Source organism: Solenopsis invicta, chromosome 4, assembly GCF_016802725.1.
Source record: "Solenopsis invicta isolate M01_SB chromosome 4, UNIL_Sinv_3.0, whole genome shotgun sequence".
Lineage (NCBI taxonomy): Eukaryota > Metazoa > Arthropoda > Insecta > Hymenoptera > Formicidae > Solenopsis > Solenopsis invicta.
In genome coordinates this window covers 16529305-16547327 of record NC_052667.1, presented here as the reverse complement: position 1 = coordinate 16547327, position 18023 = coordinate 16529305, and the positions used below count along the sequence as shown (strand labels likewise).

General features: G+C 37.9%; 1 protein-coding gene across 1 annotated transcript; it reads left to right on the top strand.

Moving 5' to 3' along the window:
* The first annotated feature begins 14747 nt into the window (after positions 1-14747).
* Positions 14748-17585, top strand: LOC120357570 (integumentary mucin C.1-like). Its single transcript, XM_039448311.1, has 3 exons — positions 14748-15999; positions 16813-17216; positions 17326-17585. Exon 2 carries the CDS (start codon positions 16847-16849, stop codon positions 17147-17149), a length of 303 nt encoding a protein of 100 aa, XP_039304245.1. The 5' UTR covers positions 14748-15999; positions 16813-16846; the 3' UTR covers positions 17150-17216; positions 17326-17585.
* The last annotated feature ends 438 nt before the right edge of the window (positions 17586-18023 follow it).

Below are 18023 nucleotides of genomic sequence, written 5' to 3'. Positions count from 1 at the left end.
ATCAAACTCACGAAGAACACCTTAAAATGGTATTCGACAGACTACGCAAATTCGGTTTATCAATTAACTTTTCGAAATGCCTTTTTGGCGTAGAAGAAATTGAATTCTTAGGCTACAAGATTAACCAACATGGAACTAAGCCCTTATCTGAACGCGTAGCAGCTATACAAAATTTTCCAAAACCCAAAACAATCCAGGAGTTACGACGATTTCTAGGAGTCATTAACTTCTATCGCAGATTTCTTAAAAATGCTGCTCAAATTCTAGCACCACTTAATGATTATCTTAAAGGCGCATCAAGAAAAGATAAACGGCTAATCAATTGGACTCAAATAAGCAATCAAGCTTTTATCTCTTGCAAACAAAGGCTTGTTGAAGCATCACTTCTTTTTCACCCGTTCAATGGTGCACCTCTCGCTCTCACCACCGACGCCTCAGACGTTGCTATGGGAGCAACTTTAGAACAAATGGTCGACGGTAAGTGGCAACCTCTTGGCTTCTTTTCCAAAAAGCTTTCTTCCACGCAACAACGTTATAGTACTTACGACCGTGAGCTTCTCGCTATTTTCGCAAGCCTAAAATTCTTTCGCCACTTCTGCGAAGGTCAACACCTTTTAATAAGAACGGATCACAAACCTTTAGTGTTTGCTTTTCGACAGAAAGCTGATAAAGCTTCCCCGAGACAGCAACGTCAACTAGACTTTATCAGTCAATTTACCACTAAAATAATCCATGTGGCAGGTGAAGAAAATTCCGTTGCCGATTGCCTCTCACGCATCGAGCAGATCGACATGCCAATCATTGTTACTACAGAGGAACTTGCTATTTTTCAAGAAGACGATGAGGAACTCAAGAAGTTATTAGATTCAAATTCTTCATCACTCTTGCTCAGAAAACTTCAATGCGACGATAACAAGACAACGCTTTTTTGTGACGTTTCAGGAAACGACATTCGTCCTTACGTTCCACAATGTCTAAGACATCGGATTTTCAACGTAGTACACGGGGCAGCACATCCAGGCATAAGATCAACACAAAAACTGTTAGTACGACGTTTCGTGTGGCCTTCTATGCGCAAGGATATTGCGACGTGGGTTCGCACATGCTTGGCCTGTCAACGTAGTAAAATACATCGACATGTAAGAAATACACCCGATCGAATTGCTATCCCAGATGAGCGTTTTCGTCACATTCATATGGATCTTATAGGACCTCTCCAAGCTTCAAGGAATTATAAATTTTGTCTCACCATCATTGACCGTTTTACCCGATGGCCTGAAGCAATTCCTATCTGCGATACATCAGCAGATACCATTATCAACGCATTTTATTATACGTGGATTTCAAGGTTCGGAGCACCCTCCACTATTACTACAGATCGTGGTTCACAATTTGAATCTCGTTTGTTCGACGCACTCTCGCAAATAATTGGGTCAAAGAAAGTGCACACTACTGCCTACCACCCTTCATCAAATGGAATGATTGAAAGATGGCATCGGACATTGAAGACTGCAATTACGTGCCATAACAATCCAGAGTGGGTTGATATCTTACCTACAGTTTTGCTAGGACTCAGATCAAGCATCAAGGAGGACATCAAAGCATCTTCTGCGGAACTGCTTTATGGAACTACACTACGTATTCCTGGTAAGTTTTTCATAGATGTTCAACCAACTAACCAACCCCGCCTATTTTTAGAACGCCTCAGACAAACCATGCGTTCAATCAGACCTACTCCAGCGTCTCATCATCACAAAAACAAACCTTTTTATTTTAAAAATCTAAACGAATGTAGTCACGTTTTCGTAAGGGTTGACTCAGTAAAAAAACCCTTGGAACCCCCCTATGAAGGACCGTATCAAATTCTTCAACGCATCACAGATAAAATATTCGAATTGGACGTGAATGGAAAAGCTACAACCATCTCAACAGAAAGACTAAAACCAGCATATTTTGAAGAACCTTCTTCTGGCCAATCTCCAAACTCGGAACCAACCAGCATTCAACCTACTCTGCGCACATACCCAGGAGCAAAGAAAAAAGTCCATTTCGCGGCTTGATTTCTCAAACCACTCGGAGGGGAGTATTGTGGCGCTTCTGTCGGCCGTGACGGCGCTGCAGTCCAGAGCGCTGCTCTGCAATTTTTTATTTTCCGCTAAGTTGGTACCAAGAGAGACACTTTTATCGTTTAATAATAACTAACGGACGGGAGAATCGAATCCTCTCAATTCATTTTTCGCCTTTTTGTAAAACACGTACAATAAAGTTCTTGTATTTTAAAATACGATAACGCATTCATTTTTGGAGATATACCAAAAATCCCACACAGCATTTACCGCTGGCGCCATCTACTGGAAAACGGCGGTTTTCAATTTGTACTCCTAATATATATACAGGGTGATTCAGAACGACCCATACGTCCCTGTAAAGACGTGTTCTTGGATAAATTCTGAGACGATTTTTCCTGTACGAAAAATTTGTCCGACACTTACTTTTTGAATAATAAGAGGATAAAGTTAGCGAATCACGGGCCGTGTACACATGGTAGACAAAGGCGGCGCAACTCACCATCCGACGCGGGCGCTTACCTGTGTCGGATAGAGTCCCTAGAAGTAGAGAGTCTGGACGTCTCAGGGTTTCACGTGATTGGATGCACGTGATTGTGCACTTAAAATGGCAGCACCAATACGGATCCCTGTTTAATCTTCTTTAGCCAATGCGATAACAGCATACAACACGTTGAAGTGCACACAATAATAAACATACACACACATAAAGCTCACGTAATCATGTTCTCAGCTCTTGTTATAGTTGTGTGTTCAGAGACGCATCTAAGAAAAAGTGTCTCAACTATAATGAACACGACTGTACATCCAAGGACTTTGATTCTGTCCATGGGGAAATTTTCCAAACTGAGAAGTCGCTATCTTTCTACATACTTACAGTTCATGATTAACGTAACAACCAATAAGCTTTAATTGTTTCATTAATCATGAACTGCGAGTATGTAAAAAGTGGTGACTTCTCAGTTTGGAAAATTTCCCCATGGACAGAATCAAAGTCCTTGTGTGTACACCCAAGGACTTTGATTCTGTCCATGGGGAAATTTTCCAAACTGAGAAGTCACCATTTTCTACATACTCGCAGTTCATGATTAATGAAACAACTAGAGCTTATTGGTTGTTACGGTAATCATAAACTGTAAGTATGTAGAAAGATAGCGACTTTTCAGTTTGAAAAATTTCTTCATGGACAGAATCAAAGTCCTTGGGTGTACACCCATGGAATTTGATTCTGTCCATGGGGAAATTTTCCAAACTAAGAAGTCGCTATCTTTCTATATATTTACAGTTTATGATTAACATAACGACCAATAAGCTCTAGTCGTTACATTAATCATAAACTGCGAGTATGTAGAAAGTGGTGACTTCTCAGTTTAGAAAATTTCCCCATAGACAGAATCAAATTCCATGGGTGTACATCAAAGGACTGAAAAATTTCCCCATGGACAGAATCCAAGTCCTTGGCATGATGTAAAGAAACAAGGTGAAACAACGCGCATCATCGGCGGCTTGATGCGCGGTAAGAGGCGTGGCTCGATGTGATGAGTCAATGAAATTTGGGTCCAAATATATCCGCCCAATTTAAATACAAAACAATCATATGTAATCACACGTATTTAAAATGTAGATGTTGTTAACAAAAATAAATATAAAAATGTAAATATACTTGTAATTTATTATCTTTAACACAAATCACTGTTGCAATAAACACTGTTGGTATAAATATAAAATACAACAATTTAGCCATACATAAGCTCATTCTTATAACTTTCCAAATTTCTTCTAATCTAAGTTTAAAAAATTTGAAATAATAATTATCACAATTTTCATTAATGTACAAAGTCTCAACCTTACCTTCACGTTCTTCTTTTCTTAAGTAGTTTTGAATTTCTTCAATTGACCGATTATCTTCGATTCACGTATAAATATAAATACAAGTATAAATATGTCCCAGTATCGGAGCCGTAGCCACATTGAATCTCAAAATTTGGACCCAGTTCTGATTGATCTACAGTATGGTCTACTGCGCATCTGGTTACTTGTTTCACCTTTCTTCTTACATCATGGTCCTTGGGTGTATATATGTGGATATGAAACGTGATATCGCAAGATATAACACAAGCGATTATCCCGTGGACAACGTATATAACATGCCTCTCGCGAATAAGAAGGTTCCAGGGCTAATGAAAGATGAGAATTGCGGCAAGATTATGACCGAATTTGTAGGGCTAAGAGCAAAAATGTATGAGGTGAGAGTAGAAAGGAAAAAAGATACGAAAAAGTCGAAAGGTGTAAAGAATAGCGTTATAGAACGAACTATATGGTAACGTTTGAAGATTATACGCGTTGCTTGCACGACGGGATAGAAACGACTCGTCAGCAAGCGTGTATACATTCGAAGCTCCACGATGTACACTCAATCAAAGAGAAAAAGATTTCTCTCAGCCCGTTCGATGACAAGCATTACATCTTGCCTGATTCTACTGAAACATTGCCTTGGGGACATTGGCGTATAACATCGTAATACATATTGTTAAGAATCGTACACTATTCGATCATGTATCATTTATATATAGTTCTCGTGCACGTTGATGATTTGGTATCGCATACGCTCGATCCACGCGTTTTGCTCTATAACAACACGCCTCGGTGATCGCAGATGAATATTATTGTAAGAGTTGCCTATTTGTGTAATGTTTGATATTATGCTTAGTTCGGCATTCCTCGATAAATTCAGGCAGGCGTACTCGTATTCAAAAGCCGCTCGTTCGCATGATTTACGCGACAACAAGCGCGAATACTTTTCTCACGTGATTCCCGCATGGACATTACAAGCCCATACGCTATTCTCTCTCCCTTAAAGGCAGATTCGGGAGCGCCGCAGCTTTTCCATAGCTGCCGATCACCAGATTCGGTCGAGACTTCATGCGAGCGAGACGCACGAGCGATATAGTAGTAACTTTGCGGAAACGGTGATAGAATTTAAGAAAACGCGAGTGAATAACGAACTCCTTGCCAGGATTGCTCGAGCACAGCGAAATACTCGCGGTTTACGTGACTGCTCCGACGAATACATGAAGCAGGCGTAGCTGGATTGAAAGAATTTTTGTATGCGAGGACTTATCGCTGTTTGGAGTCACAATCTAAGTGCAACGAGAACTCAGTGATCCAATGTGCACTGTCATGTATAATAAAGACGACTAAGACTCAAACTTATACCAATTCGTCGAAATTAATCAAGATCACCTGCTCCTACACTAATCCCGCTTTCTCGCTTTCACTCTCGCACTTAGCAGATGCTCTCGCTCTCTTACATGCATGACTCCCGTCCTTCACACGCTCCCCCGATAACAGTCGCACTCTCGCGGGGCGCGCCTTTCGTTTCGCCACACCGGATATCAAGCCAAGCTAAACTCATTTCGCCTCGAATGCCACGCGCTCTCTGAGTGACACCGGCGCTCTGTTCAACGTTCTCGCTCTTGAACACATATATTGTAATTAGGGTAATACATTTTTTATACTTTTTTAATACTTTATTTATGACATTTTGTATTACTATAAGACAATTAATGCAATGCTTATTACTAATTTAAGTTAATTCTGCGTGACTTATTAAAAAGTACTTTAAAAAAAACATTTTTATATAACAATGTGAGGTCATAATTTTTTTCGTGACTTGTTATTATTGTAACAATGAAAGGTAACAATTTTACGTGACTTATTATTATTGTAACATCTAATGTAGATAATTAATTTTGCGTGACTTATTATTGTAACAATATAACATTTAATGCAGATAATTAATTTTGTGTGACTTATTACAAGTATATTCTTTCCGCTTTTTTCTTTTGTATACGTTTGTGTATATTATATATTTAACTTTGCTTTGAATACATTTATATCGTTTTTACAATGTTTTTTTTCTTACAAAATATATGCGTGTATATAAATCAAACAACATCTCTTTTATTTATCCACGAATTATGCGATCCATCAAATCCCAGTCATTTCACGTAGACTTTATCTCCTTTCTTCCTCAAAATTTTCTCGACAAGGCAAACGGATACTTCGCTTGATGTAATTCATGTTCGTAAAAAGCGCCCGCGATGCTTTTCCACAATAATCTTCGACGAGATATGTGACGGGGTTCGTTCTTTGCACTTTAACAATCGTAAACACCTCGGTGGTTGTAAAATTTGATGTAAAATTTTTTTAAAAAATTGTCTTGTGCTTGCTCACGCGTACCTTAACTTCGACCTTGAATTTCGCAGGAGCAGCGATCTTAACGTGACTATACACAGTGTCCAACAGCTTTTTAGCCGACTTCGGCGTTACATCCACGGGTCGCATGCCTATCGTTCTATGCAGCGTGTCGTTGTATTCGGAAACCAGACGCGACAGCTTGTCGATCCACTTGTAAGATCCTGGCAACGTAAACATCTTCTACATCTTATCTTTCAAAGTTCTATTGAAGCGCTCGATTATCGATGCTTTTAACATCGAATACGTGGAATAATGATTAATGTGGTGTTTCTGCAAGAGTTTCTGCACATCGGCACGCGTTTCTCGCGTTGTCATCTCCCTGCCAAGTTCTTGATCTGAACACTAAGCAGTTGGAGTCTATACCGAAGATCGTACTTTTACGCGTGTGCGGCAACTACATCGATCATCTTTGGCTACGGTTTCCGAAACATATACAGGTGGACCTTGAGGTTCAAACGTATCGTCGCTGCAACGAGCATCACAACCATCCGTGGCAGCGGACGCACATCAACGGTCCCGCGTTAAAAATTAAGGATTGTCAGGAATGTCAGCGTCGAGCAAAGGCCGCGTCAGAGGTCTACTGAATCGAGCGATAAACGCGCTTCCTTTCGAATTACATATTTCCGGCTATCAGTTTTGCGGTCCGGGCACTCGGTTGAAGAAACGATTGGCCAGAGGCGACAGAGGCGTAAATCCATTGGACGCGGCGTACCGCAAACACGATATTGCGTACTCTCTTAGCAACAAACTCGTCGATAGACACGCGGCCGACAAGGTGCTCGCCGATAAAGTGCTGGAACGCGTCATCGCGAGAGATTCGACTATCGGTGAGAGAGTCGCCGCTGCAGCCGTTTGGGCAGCGATAAAGGCCAAGACCAATATCGGCATGGATATGAAGACGAAAAAGAGGAAAACAACAACAAAGAAAAAACGAATACTTCGTCGGCAAAGCAAGGTGGTATGTTGCCGATTCTACCATTCTTGGGCGCGATCGGATCATTAGTCGGAGGAGCAGCCAGTGTAGCGAAAGCGATAAACGCTAACAAAGCCGCGCGACGCCAGCTCGAGGAGCTACAACGTCACAATCGCGCGATTGAACGGGGTCGTGGTCTACATTTAGCTCCATATAAAGATGAGCGAGGATTGTACCAAGGCCCATATAAAAGCGGACGAGGTTTATCAGCGAAGAAGAAAAAAAAACGCTGAAAAGACGATAAGAATGCCCACAGGCGTGACCACAGACGTGCAATTAAACCAGCTGGCGAGGGAACGTCCCAGTTGCGCACAGAATAAATTGGACACAGCAAGTTGAACGAAACGGACACAGTGACAATTGGACACAGTAGGAAACGGACACACGGTGGTTGCAGTGGGACACAGTGACAATCGGACACAGTAAGAAACGGACACAGTGACAATCGGACACAGTAAGAAACGGATACAGTGACAATCGGACACAGTAAGAAACGGACACAGTGACAATCGGACACAGTAAGAAACGGACACAGTGTCAATCGGACACAGTAGGAAACGGACACACGGTGGTTGCAATCGGACACAGTAGGAAACGGACACACGGTGGTTGCAATCGGACACATATGTTCCGTGACAGTTTTCCTAACTCACGGAACATATGTGTCCGATTGCAACCACCGTGTGTCCGTTTCCTACTGTGTCCGATTGCAACCACCGTGTGTCCGTTTCCTACTGTGTCCGATTGACACTGTGTCCGATTGACACTGTGTCCGTTTCTTACTGTGTCCGATTGACACTGTGTTCGTTTCTTACTGTGTCCGATTGTCACTGTGTCCGTTTCTTACTGTGTCCGATTGTCACTGTGTCCGTTTCTTACTGTGTCCGATTGTCACTGTGTCCGTTTCTTACTGTGTCCGATTGTCACTGTGTCCCACTGCAACCACCGTGTGTCCGTTTCCTACTGTGTCCAATTGTCACTGTGTCCGTTTCGTTCAACTTGCTGTGTCCGATTTATTCTGTGCGCAACTGGGACTCACTCGCTGGCGAGACGTATGCGCATACCGTATTTTAGAAGCGTGTTTATGCTCGATGCTTTACCGTCAAATGGCGTGCGTTTAAACGAGAGCGCTATCGTTAATCTAGACGATACCACAGGGCCTGGTACTCATTGGGTAGCGTTTGCAAAGAGGAGAAACCGCGTCAAATATTTCGATAGTTTTGGCAATCTGCGACCGTTTTGAGATCTCGTGCATTATTTCGGAAACAATGTTACGATAGAATACAACCGAACGCCCTATCAGAACGCTCAGAATTTCTGTGGGCAAATGTGCTTGCGTTTTTACCAAAGAGTAAAATTTTAAAAAGATTGACGTGGTGCCGCAGACTCTCAGTGTAAGTTGAGCGCTTTCTCCGTCATGTTATTGGCACTAACGCTCAACGGAACGAGCAGCGTTCTCGCTGTAAATTATTCACCGCCAATAGATTTGACCGATGGAGACTATGAGCTCGGTCTGACGCTCTTCGAGACTTCCCAAGCAGAACAGGGAGTCATCACGACATCAAAATGATGTCAAAATGACTGCAAAATGATCATTAAAAGTCACTTTTCGATCAATTACGATTCACTTTGATGTCATTTTGACATAATTGTGAATCACTTTGATGTCTTTTTGACTTATTGTTCTGCTTGGGTTATCACACAATACCGAACGTGAACGCCTCCAACAATAAGTTCTATTTTGGCAAGGACGACACGGAACTAACGGTACCTAAAGGATCGTATAAAATACCGGCCATAAACGAATATTTGAAACGTGCAATTTTGCAGAAACGTCCACGACGCGATGCACCCAATGCGGATGGCACGATTGCCGATGCCACTGTCCGCGGCAACAACGACGATGATAACGAGAAAGCAGAGTTCCCGATAGTGATCCGCGCAAACCATAACACGATGCGGTGCGAGATTAAATGTGCCTACAGAATAAACTTTAGCAAACCAAACAGCTTTGGATCGCTGCTGGGATTCTCATTGATGCGTATACTGCGACCGCGAAGATGGCACGAATCTGACGTATCGATAAACATCACGAATGTGAACATTAGGCCTGTTCGTGTTGCTGCCCTTTTTGAATTAATTTCTTTGTCGTCTCTCTCTTTCTTACGATTGAATATATATTTATCTTATCTCGAGTGCAAAAATTTTTGGGGATTTCAAGCAACTCGAACAAACCTATTATACGCATAGAATGCAATTTGATCACGGGAGCTTACAGCAATGATGCGCGAATGCACACGAGCCACGAATTTTCACCGAGCGTCGCGCCGGGATATAAAGTCAGTGAAAGACCTTCTCAAGTCATTTACTTGCCAGTGCTTATACGGAGCATTAGTAATATCACTGTACGCGTTGTCGATCAAAATGGACAATTGCTGGACTTTCGCGGGGAGAAAATCACGGTTAGGCAGCACGTTTGAAGGCGTGCGTGATGCTGGTAATAAACGGAGCCGAGCGAGCGCAGAGAGATAACGCATCATTTACCGGGCATTCGACTTTATTGATCGATAGTAGATCAGCTGAAAAAAAGAAGAGGCTCAACGCATCAAACGTTAAATATTTACAATCGCTAGAATTCGCGGTTCGAAAATGTCCGATATCCTAAATATTGGTGACGAGCCAATCTTTGACGATTGAATCGTCAAGATTGAGACTCATGCATATTCACCGTACGCAAACACAACCTTCGGACACAGCGACAAGATTTGGTATACCTATACAGCAACAAGATTTGTATATGTTGCCGTGTGAGAGCTTCCTGTACATCCAATGGAATTTGATTCTGTCCATGGGGAAATTTTCTAAACTGAGAAGTCACCACTTTCTACATACTCGCAGTTTATGATTAATGTAACGACTAGAGCTTATTGGTTGTTACGTTAATCATGAACTGTAAGTATGTAGAAAGATAGCAATTTCTTAGTTTGGAAAATTTCCCCATGGACAGAATCAAATTCCATGGGTGTACACCCAAGGACTTCCGCGCATTATTCATACATAATCGCTATGTGTGAAAAGATTCACGTGAACTCTCTATGAGTGAAAAATGAAAAATGAAAAGTGAAAAGTGAAACGTGAAAAGTGAAAAGTGAAACGTGAAACGTGAAAAGTTCCACGTGAAATTACATGATTGACTCCCAGAGCGTCTTCGAATATACGATATACTCCACGTATACTGGGCAGGTTCGCGCTAACCTCAACTTCCTACAAATGGATTGATGTAGCGATCAACGTGGGATCTGTTTCCTGCTCCGTGGAGATATCGCTCGGCGATACACGCGGCAACCGAATTGTTCTACCATACAGAACGTGGAGAGCTCTGTTAGAGAAACGTGCGGATTTCGAGCGATTCGTCCAGTCAACTGAAGCACCATCGTTAACAATTTATGACCTTAATGTGCAACTCGTGAAATTGCGTGATGAAAGTATTGTTAAGTTATCTCTACTCGATGCATGTATTTACCTCAAGTCTACAACCGTGCTATTCATGTTTGAAATAGAACACTGTGTGAAGCACGTATATTATATGCTGCATCAAAGCATTGCAACAGTGACTGAGAAATTTAAATATTTTGTAACTTTTTTGCGTCAAAACTTTGTCATGAACAAACCAGACGCGACAGAATTATTGCGCAAATCTTATGATAAGAGTTCGCAGATCGAGTGTGAATTAATAGCCTACGCTATTGATACTATTATATACGATGCATTAACTACTTAATAGAATGATTGTACACGATGTATTACATACTCAATAAAAAAAAAATGTATTTTTAAAACGTATGAAAAAGAATTTATTTCGTTATAAACCTTTCCCAAGTTACACTGCGTGGAATAAGAGAAGTCGTTCAGGTTGGGTGACACTCTTTTGGACACAGCACGATTGGACACCAATCAATCATCTTGACTTATCTAACCAAACCAACGGAAAAACTCTAGGCATCGGCCGCTGTGAGTGGTGGTGTCCAATCGTGCGGTGTCCAATCGTGCGCACCCCGTTCAGGTTTGTATACCGGGTAGAAACTTATACAAAATAAAATCCGTGCTTATAACTTTGGCTTTGTTTACACCGAATACTTGATACGCGTAATATTTAGTAACTTTCTATTCAATTATCTTAATTTCGGTAATAAATTTAATGAATGGTATATTAAGCTGGTATAATATGAATCAAGATAATTAATTAAATATAGATATCACGTATACATTTACACGTATTGTCGAAATTAAGACAATTTAATAGAAAGTTACTTGTTAGTATGCGTGTCAAGTGTTCGGTGTAAACTAGGTCATAATATCAAACGATGATTCGAGCATTGTCAAGGCCATGCCTGAGAGCTGCATCAGCAAATATAATTTTAATAAAAAAAATTCTATAACTCTCGAACGGTAAGCTACAAATTTACGAGACTTGAAAATTTATACGTATTAGAATACTGCCTTTAAATGGAGCCAAGAATTGCATCATCTAGCGGGGGCATGAAAGATCACGCATGATTATCACATCATGAGTGCAATATCACCATCATATTGTCATCATATGTGATAAAGCACGCATGTGCGAGGCATTATGCTATCACGCGCGATAAAGGCACGCACGTGCGAGGCATTATGCTATCACGCGTGATGGAGGCACGCACATATGAGGCATTATGCTATCACGCGTGATGGAGGCACGACGTGCGAGGCATTATGCTATCACGCGTGATGGAGGCACGCACGTGCAAGGCATTATGCTATCACGCGTGATGGAGTCACACGTGCGAAGCATTATGCTATCAAGCGTGATAAAGGCACACACATGTATGGAGGTATTGGAAGCAAAAAATTAAAGGCAAAAGTTTTGAGAAAAATCATACTTATTTGTGAGCATTTAAGATAATTATTACAAAGTATAAAAACAGAGAGAGGAATATTTCTTAAAAATTAAAAAGAGTTTAAAAACTTTTTTTTACTTTATTATTTTTTTTATAGTATGATTTAAATAATTCTTGATAATTCAGATTACATAAAAATTTTAAATGTATAATTATTTAATTATCGTTATTGCATTAAGTTTTCCTTGATTTGAAAAGTTGATCAATCGATGTCGTTTTAACTTAAATCGTCATATCACGTTCGCCATAAGCCTATTATCATTACCATTCAAAACGAATTTGCACAACTATTATATCTGTATAGAAACAATTTAAACAGAATAAATCAGAAATCGCGTACAACGGTGACGCGTCTCTGATTGGATGCGTTCAGCAAACTCAATTCACTCACTGAGTGCTCGCTGGTGTATTCTTCTAGATCTAAAAGTCTAATTGGATGATCTAGAAGAAATATCCTTTTTAGTTCTTTTTCTGCTTCGAAGTATTCTTTGATTGGACAATTTTTAAAATTCATTGTTTTGATTGGTTAATCAAACGCTTCAAAGTATTTATAGCGTCAAATGCAGTCAAGTGTCGCAGCTAGTGTCGATGAGTGTTTCAATAAATGCAGTGTGGATTTTTGTGGAAAAATATTATAAACTGCAGTTTGGATAGTGTCTTTCGCAGACGTCTTAAGATTACATGTAATTAAGGCTAATGCATGCATATATTACGTATATAATTTCTAATGCTTTTTTTATAATTTTATGTCCTGTATTAGCGTACATTAAAAATTTTTTAGGTTATGTATGTACATACATGCTTGTGGCCTAGTTTACACCGAGTACTTGATACACGTACTAACTAGTAATTTTCTATTAAATTATCTTAATTTCGGCAATAAATTTAAAGAATAATATACTAAGCTGGTACAATATAAATCGAGATAATTAAATATATGTATCATGTATGCATGCATCGTCGAAAGTAAGATAATTTAATAGAAAGTTACGAGTTAGTACGCGTATCAAGTGCTCGGTGTAAACTGGGTCTGTGTTACATACATCACGTTGCTTAGTATTATCAGAGAGAAACCTGAGAGAGGCCATGCCGTCGATTTTCGTGTGACGCTTTCTCTAGGTCGGACAGTGGCGCCAATGGATCCACATTTTCAGTCGGCGGAACTATATGGCTGGATCCACCTTTTTTCCCGCTCGATTGGTGTATGTCCGTAGTAGATCCACCTTTTCTTTACCGATCGATTGGTGCATGTCCGTGCTAGATCCGTGCTATGCGTAGAAGTGAGAGATGCGTTAGTTAGGCAAAGACGGACAATCGAACTCTGTCCGTCCTCTGTTTAGACCATCAGTTAGAGAGAGAGAGAAAGCATCGCAGTGGCAAACACGGAACAAGCGGCGATGTTATCTCTACGGATACCCTCCTCTCCACTCTCCTCTCGCCCATCTCGTTTTCCGCGCTACGCTCTGGCCGTAAAATGCAGAAAGAGGATTTCGGACGATTTTTGGGCAGGGACGTAAAGAGGCCAGAAAGCGCCCACTTTTTACAAATGTTTCATATTTTCCTCTAATGGTGTATACGCGCATGTATGATTTAAAAATGACAATATGCGCGTGTTTAATATTGTATAGTAAATAATAATATTAATGTAATAAGGATTAATATGGAATATATAGATTTGCTTAGATTTTTATTTTTTAATTCTAATTATTATATGTGTGTGTGTGTGTGTGTGTGTGTGTGTGTGTGTGTGTGTGTGTGTGTGTGTGTGTGTGTGTGTGTGTGTATGTGTGTATTAACAGGGAAAAAACGCGAGAGAGAGAGAGAGAGAGAGAGAAGAGAGAGAGAGAGAGAGACATACAGACAGAGAGAGAGAGAGAGAGAGAAAGAGAGAAATGTTACATTTTAAAACATATATTAACTTTGTTTTATAGTAAAATGTGTACATTTATAATTGCAATATCAATAAAACAATTATGGAAATAAAATTAATTATTTTGTTTATTTTTGTAATCTTTATAGTGTATAATATAGTATGTATGTAAAATTAACAAAATACATTTTTTTCTCTGAAATATAAAAAATAACTTTTAAAAAATGTTTTTTCCTTATTCTTATCCCTAAGACAAAAGCGTCTGAACAATTATACATAACGATATTTGTAATGTGAGAAATGTAGAAATATTAATATGAACAAATATATATTTGTAATTAAATAAATAAAATTTAGCAATATTTAAAGAATAAAGAGATTTATAAAGTTTAATGCGAATATACTACGTAAGTGTTGGTAGCATCGACAACATCAATTATAACAATATGCTGGTGGCTGAATTGAGAATACTCGTTTTATCACTTTTTTGGACAAAAAAATGATATTAAAAACATTTGTAATATTTTTCATATAAACCAAATAAAAAAATAATGGAACAAAAAATATTTATTAATTGAAGTCAAAGCTTTGATGGAAAGTTGCGAACATATTCATTAATTACTTTGTAATTAACTATTTCTTGAAAATCGAATATCTGAAATCTAAGCAAATCTAACAAAACAGATTATATAAGTATTCTGGATTCCTGACTTGCCTACAAAAATTGAGAGAAATATAAGATAGATAATTCGTTATATAGTCAACGTTTTTCTTTTGTCAGCGACAAGGCGGAAGCATTTGTTTACCTCGATGCAGTATACGTTTAGTCGTGGTACGCAAACGTTGACTCGTTTGCTAGCAAAATTGTGAAATAAGTTATATAGGTTTTGTGTTTTCGCGATTATTGTCCATATAGGATTTTATACGTGATTATATTTGTGAAGAATCTTTGAAAATTTGTTAATTACATCTGTAAAGCATTCTTCGCAAATTCACAAGTGTAGCTTAATTATTGTGTATGATTAAAGTGTGTTTTTATTGTTTAAAAAATTTATACATATATATATATATATATGTTAAAAGACTGTTAAAAGACAATGTCAGAGCAGAATCGTGTATATCGTTACTTCGAAAATTGTGCATATAAAGACTGTATGAATGGAAAACGAAATGGAAAACGTTTATATAGATTCCCATCCCAGACTGATAATAGATATTATTTATGGATACGTAACAGTGGTAAGTTTTTATTTCACATAAATTTTGCGTGCATTAATATTCTGGTTGTACAAAAAAATCACAATTTTAGAAAAGATAATAAAATATTATAACAATTTATATTCTTTTATACTTATTTTTTATATGTATATATATATTTTTTTTTTCCTTTATTCTTGATATTCTTTCATTCATTAGATATTTATAGAATTTATATCTTTTAAATATAAATTACAAAAATATTATAATCAAATCATGTATATCATAAACAAATTGTCTTTACTTTTATTATTATTTTTACTTGTTCTTTATAATAAAAATTACTACTAATATAATAACAGTCTTAAAATACAAATTATTGTTTTCAAAATAATTCAAGTATTTTTTAAAATTACATTTATATAATAGATTTTTCTTTATATTTATCTTTATATGTTTCAAATTACAATGTAATTTAAATTATTTATACAAAATTGATAAATGATGAGCGTTTAATGCTTTTCGCGTTTACCACTGACCCGGCCAGTTTATTGTTATTGAGAAACTTGTGTAGTGAGAATCAAGCACGTGTAGCGTCACGTGACTTATTCGGCGTTCTTCAGTTTTCTCTTCAGTCTTCACTCTATTGTCAGCCGCGAATGAGTGCGAGTGCAAAAGAAATTGGCATACATAAGGGTAAGTAGAATTATACTTGTAGAAAAACATATACATTTAATACGACTAAAGACATATAAACAAAAATTACCATGTTTTATAATGTAATGCTGTTTTTTGATTGAACATAATTCTTGCTTTTCCTTTACTAATTACAGACTCGTTTACTTTAAAAATAAGATAAGTTTTCTGAATAAAAACAATTACAAAACTGAGAAAAATACTGTATCACATTTTGAAATATGAAATATTTTATTTAATATATTTCTGGTCGTTCTAAATCTAATTCTTCTCATACTTCTTTCTCCTTTCAAGCGAGCAAATTTTATGTTTACGTTTATCCGACAAAAAATTCGACATTGTGTTTATGTATTGTTGGGCATTGTGTTGTGTATTGTGTGTGTATGTGTGTGTCGACGGGTAGATATAAAACATGTATGACTCACTCGTTCGAAAGATAGAAATGTATCATGTTTCGAAATGTAATGTACTATTTTTCTTATTTCTGTAGTTGTTCTTATACAAAAAACATATTGTTTTCTAAGCTTCTAATTATTAAAAAAATGTAAGGAAAAGCAAGAATCTATTATGTATATTTTTCTGAAATTACATTACATTTTGAAACATGAATAATTTTACTGTTACTTATTGCTTAATGTAAAAAAAAGTAATGTTGTTTGTGCCTCACACACACACACATACACACACATACACACACACACACACACACACACACACATCCATACATACATTCATTCACTGTCACTTGCTCACTTAGCTAGTATTAATGTTTTTAAGCATAATTTTATTTCTTTTTTTTTACATTATTAAAAGGACGATCAAGAAGGGAACCGCCAACATACTGCCGATGGCGACAACAATGACGACAGTGGATTTGACGGCGACGACGACGCCGTCGACGAGAAATCCAACGCCGACGATGGCGGTGGATCCAACGGCAACAACGTCGCCGTCGACGGGAAATCCAACGCCGACGACGGCAGTGGATTCAACGGCAACGACGTCGCCGTCGACGGGAAATCCAACGCCGGTGACGGCGGTGGATCCGACGGCAACGACGTCGCCGTCGACGGGAAATCCAACGCCGGCGACGGCGGTGGATCCGACGGCAACGTCGATGGGTAAATCCAACGCCAACGACAGTAGTTGATCCAACGGCGACGACGACGCCGTCGCCGTCGGCGGCTAATCCAACGCCGACAATGATAACATTAAGTGTAAGTAATTTTTAGAATATAATGTTAAATACAGTTTTAAATACAGTATTTTTTTTTAACATTTTAATATTATTGCTACTTTACATATTTTTTTATGTTTTTGTTTTAGAGAGAAGAACTTCAAGAATTAATAGCTAATGCAATCGCAGCAGCAAGAGGACGGGGAGGACGGGGAGGATGGCGAGGACGGGGTCGACGGGGTGGACGGGGCGGACGAGGTGGACGGGGTGGACGTGGGACACGGGGACGAAAAAGAGGAGGAATTATTAACAATATATATCATTATTATCAATAAAATATTGTATTTCTGATATAATGTTTATTTATGTTTTAATCCTTTTTTCTTCCTTTCCTTATTTTTTCAAATTAAAGAGAACCTTAAATAATAAAAAAGCATTCTTTTTATATAAATTTTATTTAATGCATTTACATAATTAAATTATAAATAAGTTAAGCAATAAACATTGTAAATCATTTTTTACTTGTGCTATGATTTTTATTTTTGCCACAATGAATTAATTTAAAATATAAATTTTATGAGTTGATAATATAATAAAAGATTTTAATTTTTTTTCACTTCATAAAATATTAATTTTATTGAGTAAAAAAAAGTATTACAGCTTAAAACAACTTTAAATAAATTTTAATAACGTAACATGTAAAACATAAAATTCATAAATTATATACTTTTTTAATGTAATAAATTTTATAATAACAATAAAACATTAATTTTGTCAGTTATATATTAAAAATTAAATGTACACAATAATATGCTGCAATAAAAAAATTAAATCAAATTTTTGTAAA

Excerpts from the sequence above, each read along its gene's own strand:
- LOC120357570 (XM_039448311.1), top strand. The coding sequence starts at position 16,847 with ATGGCGACAACAATGACGACAGTGGATTTGACGGCGACGACGACGCCG.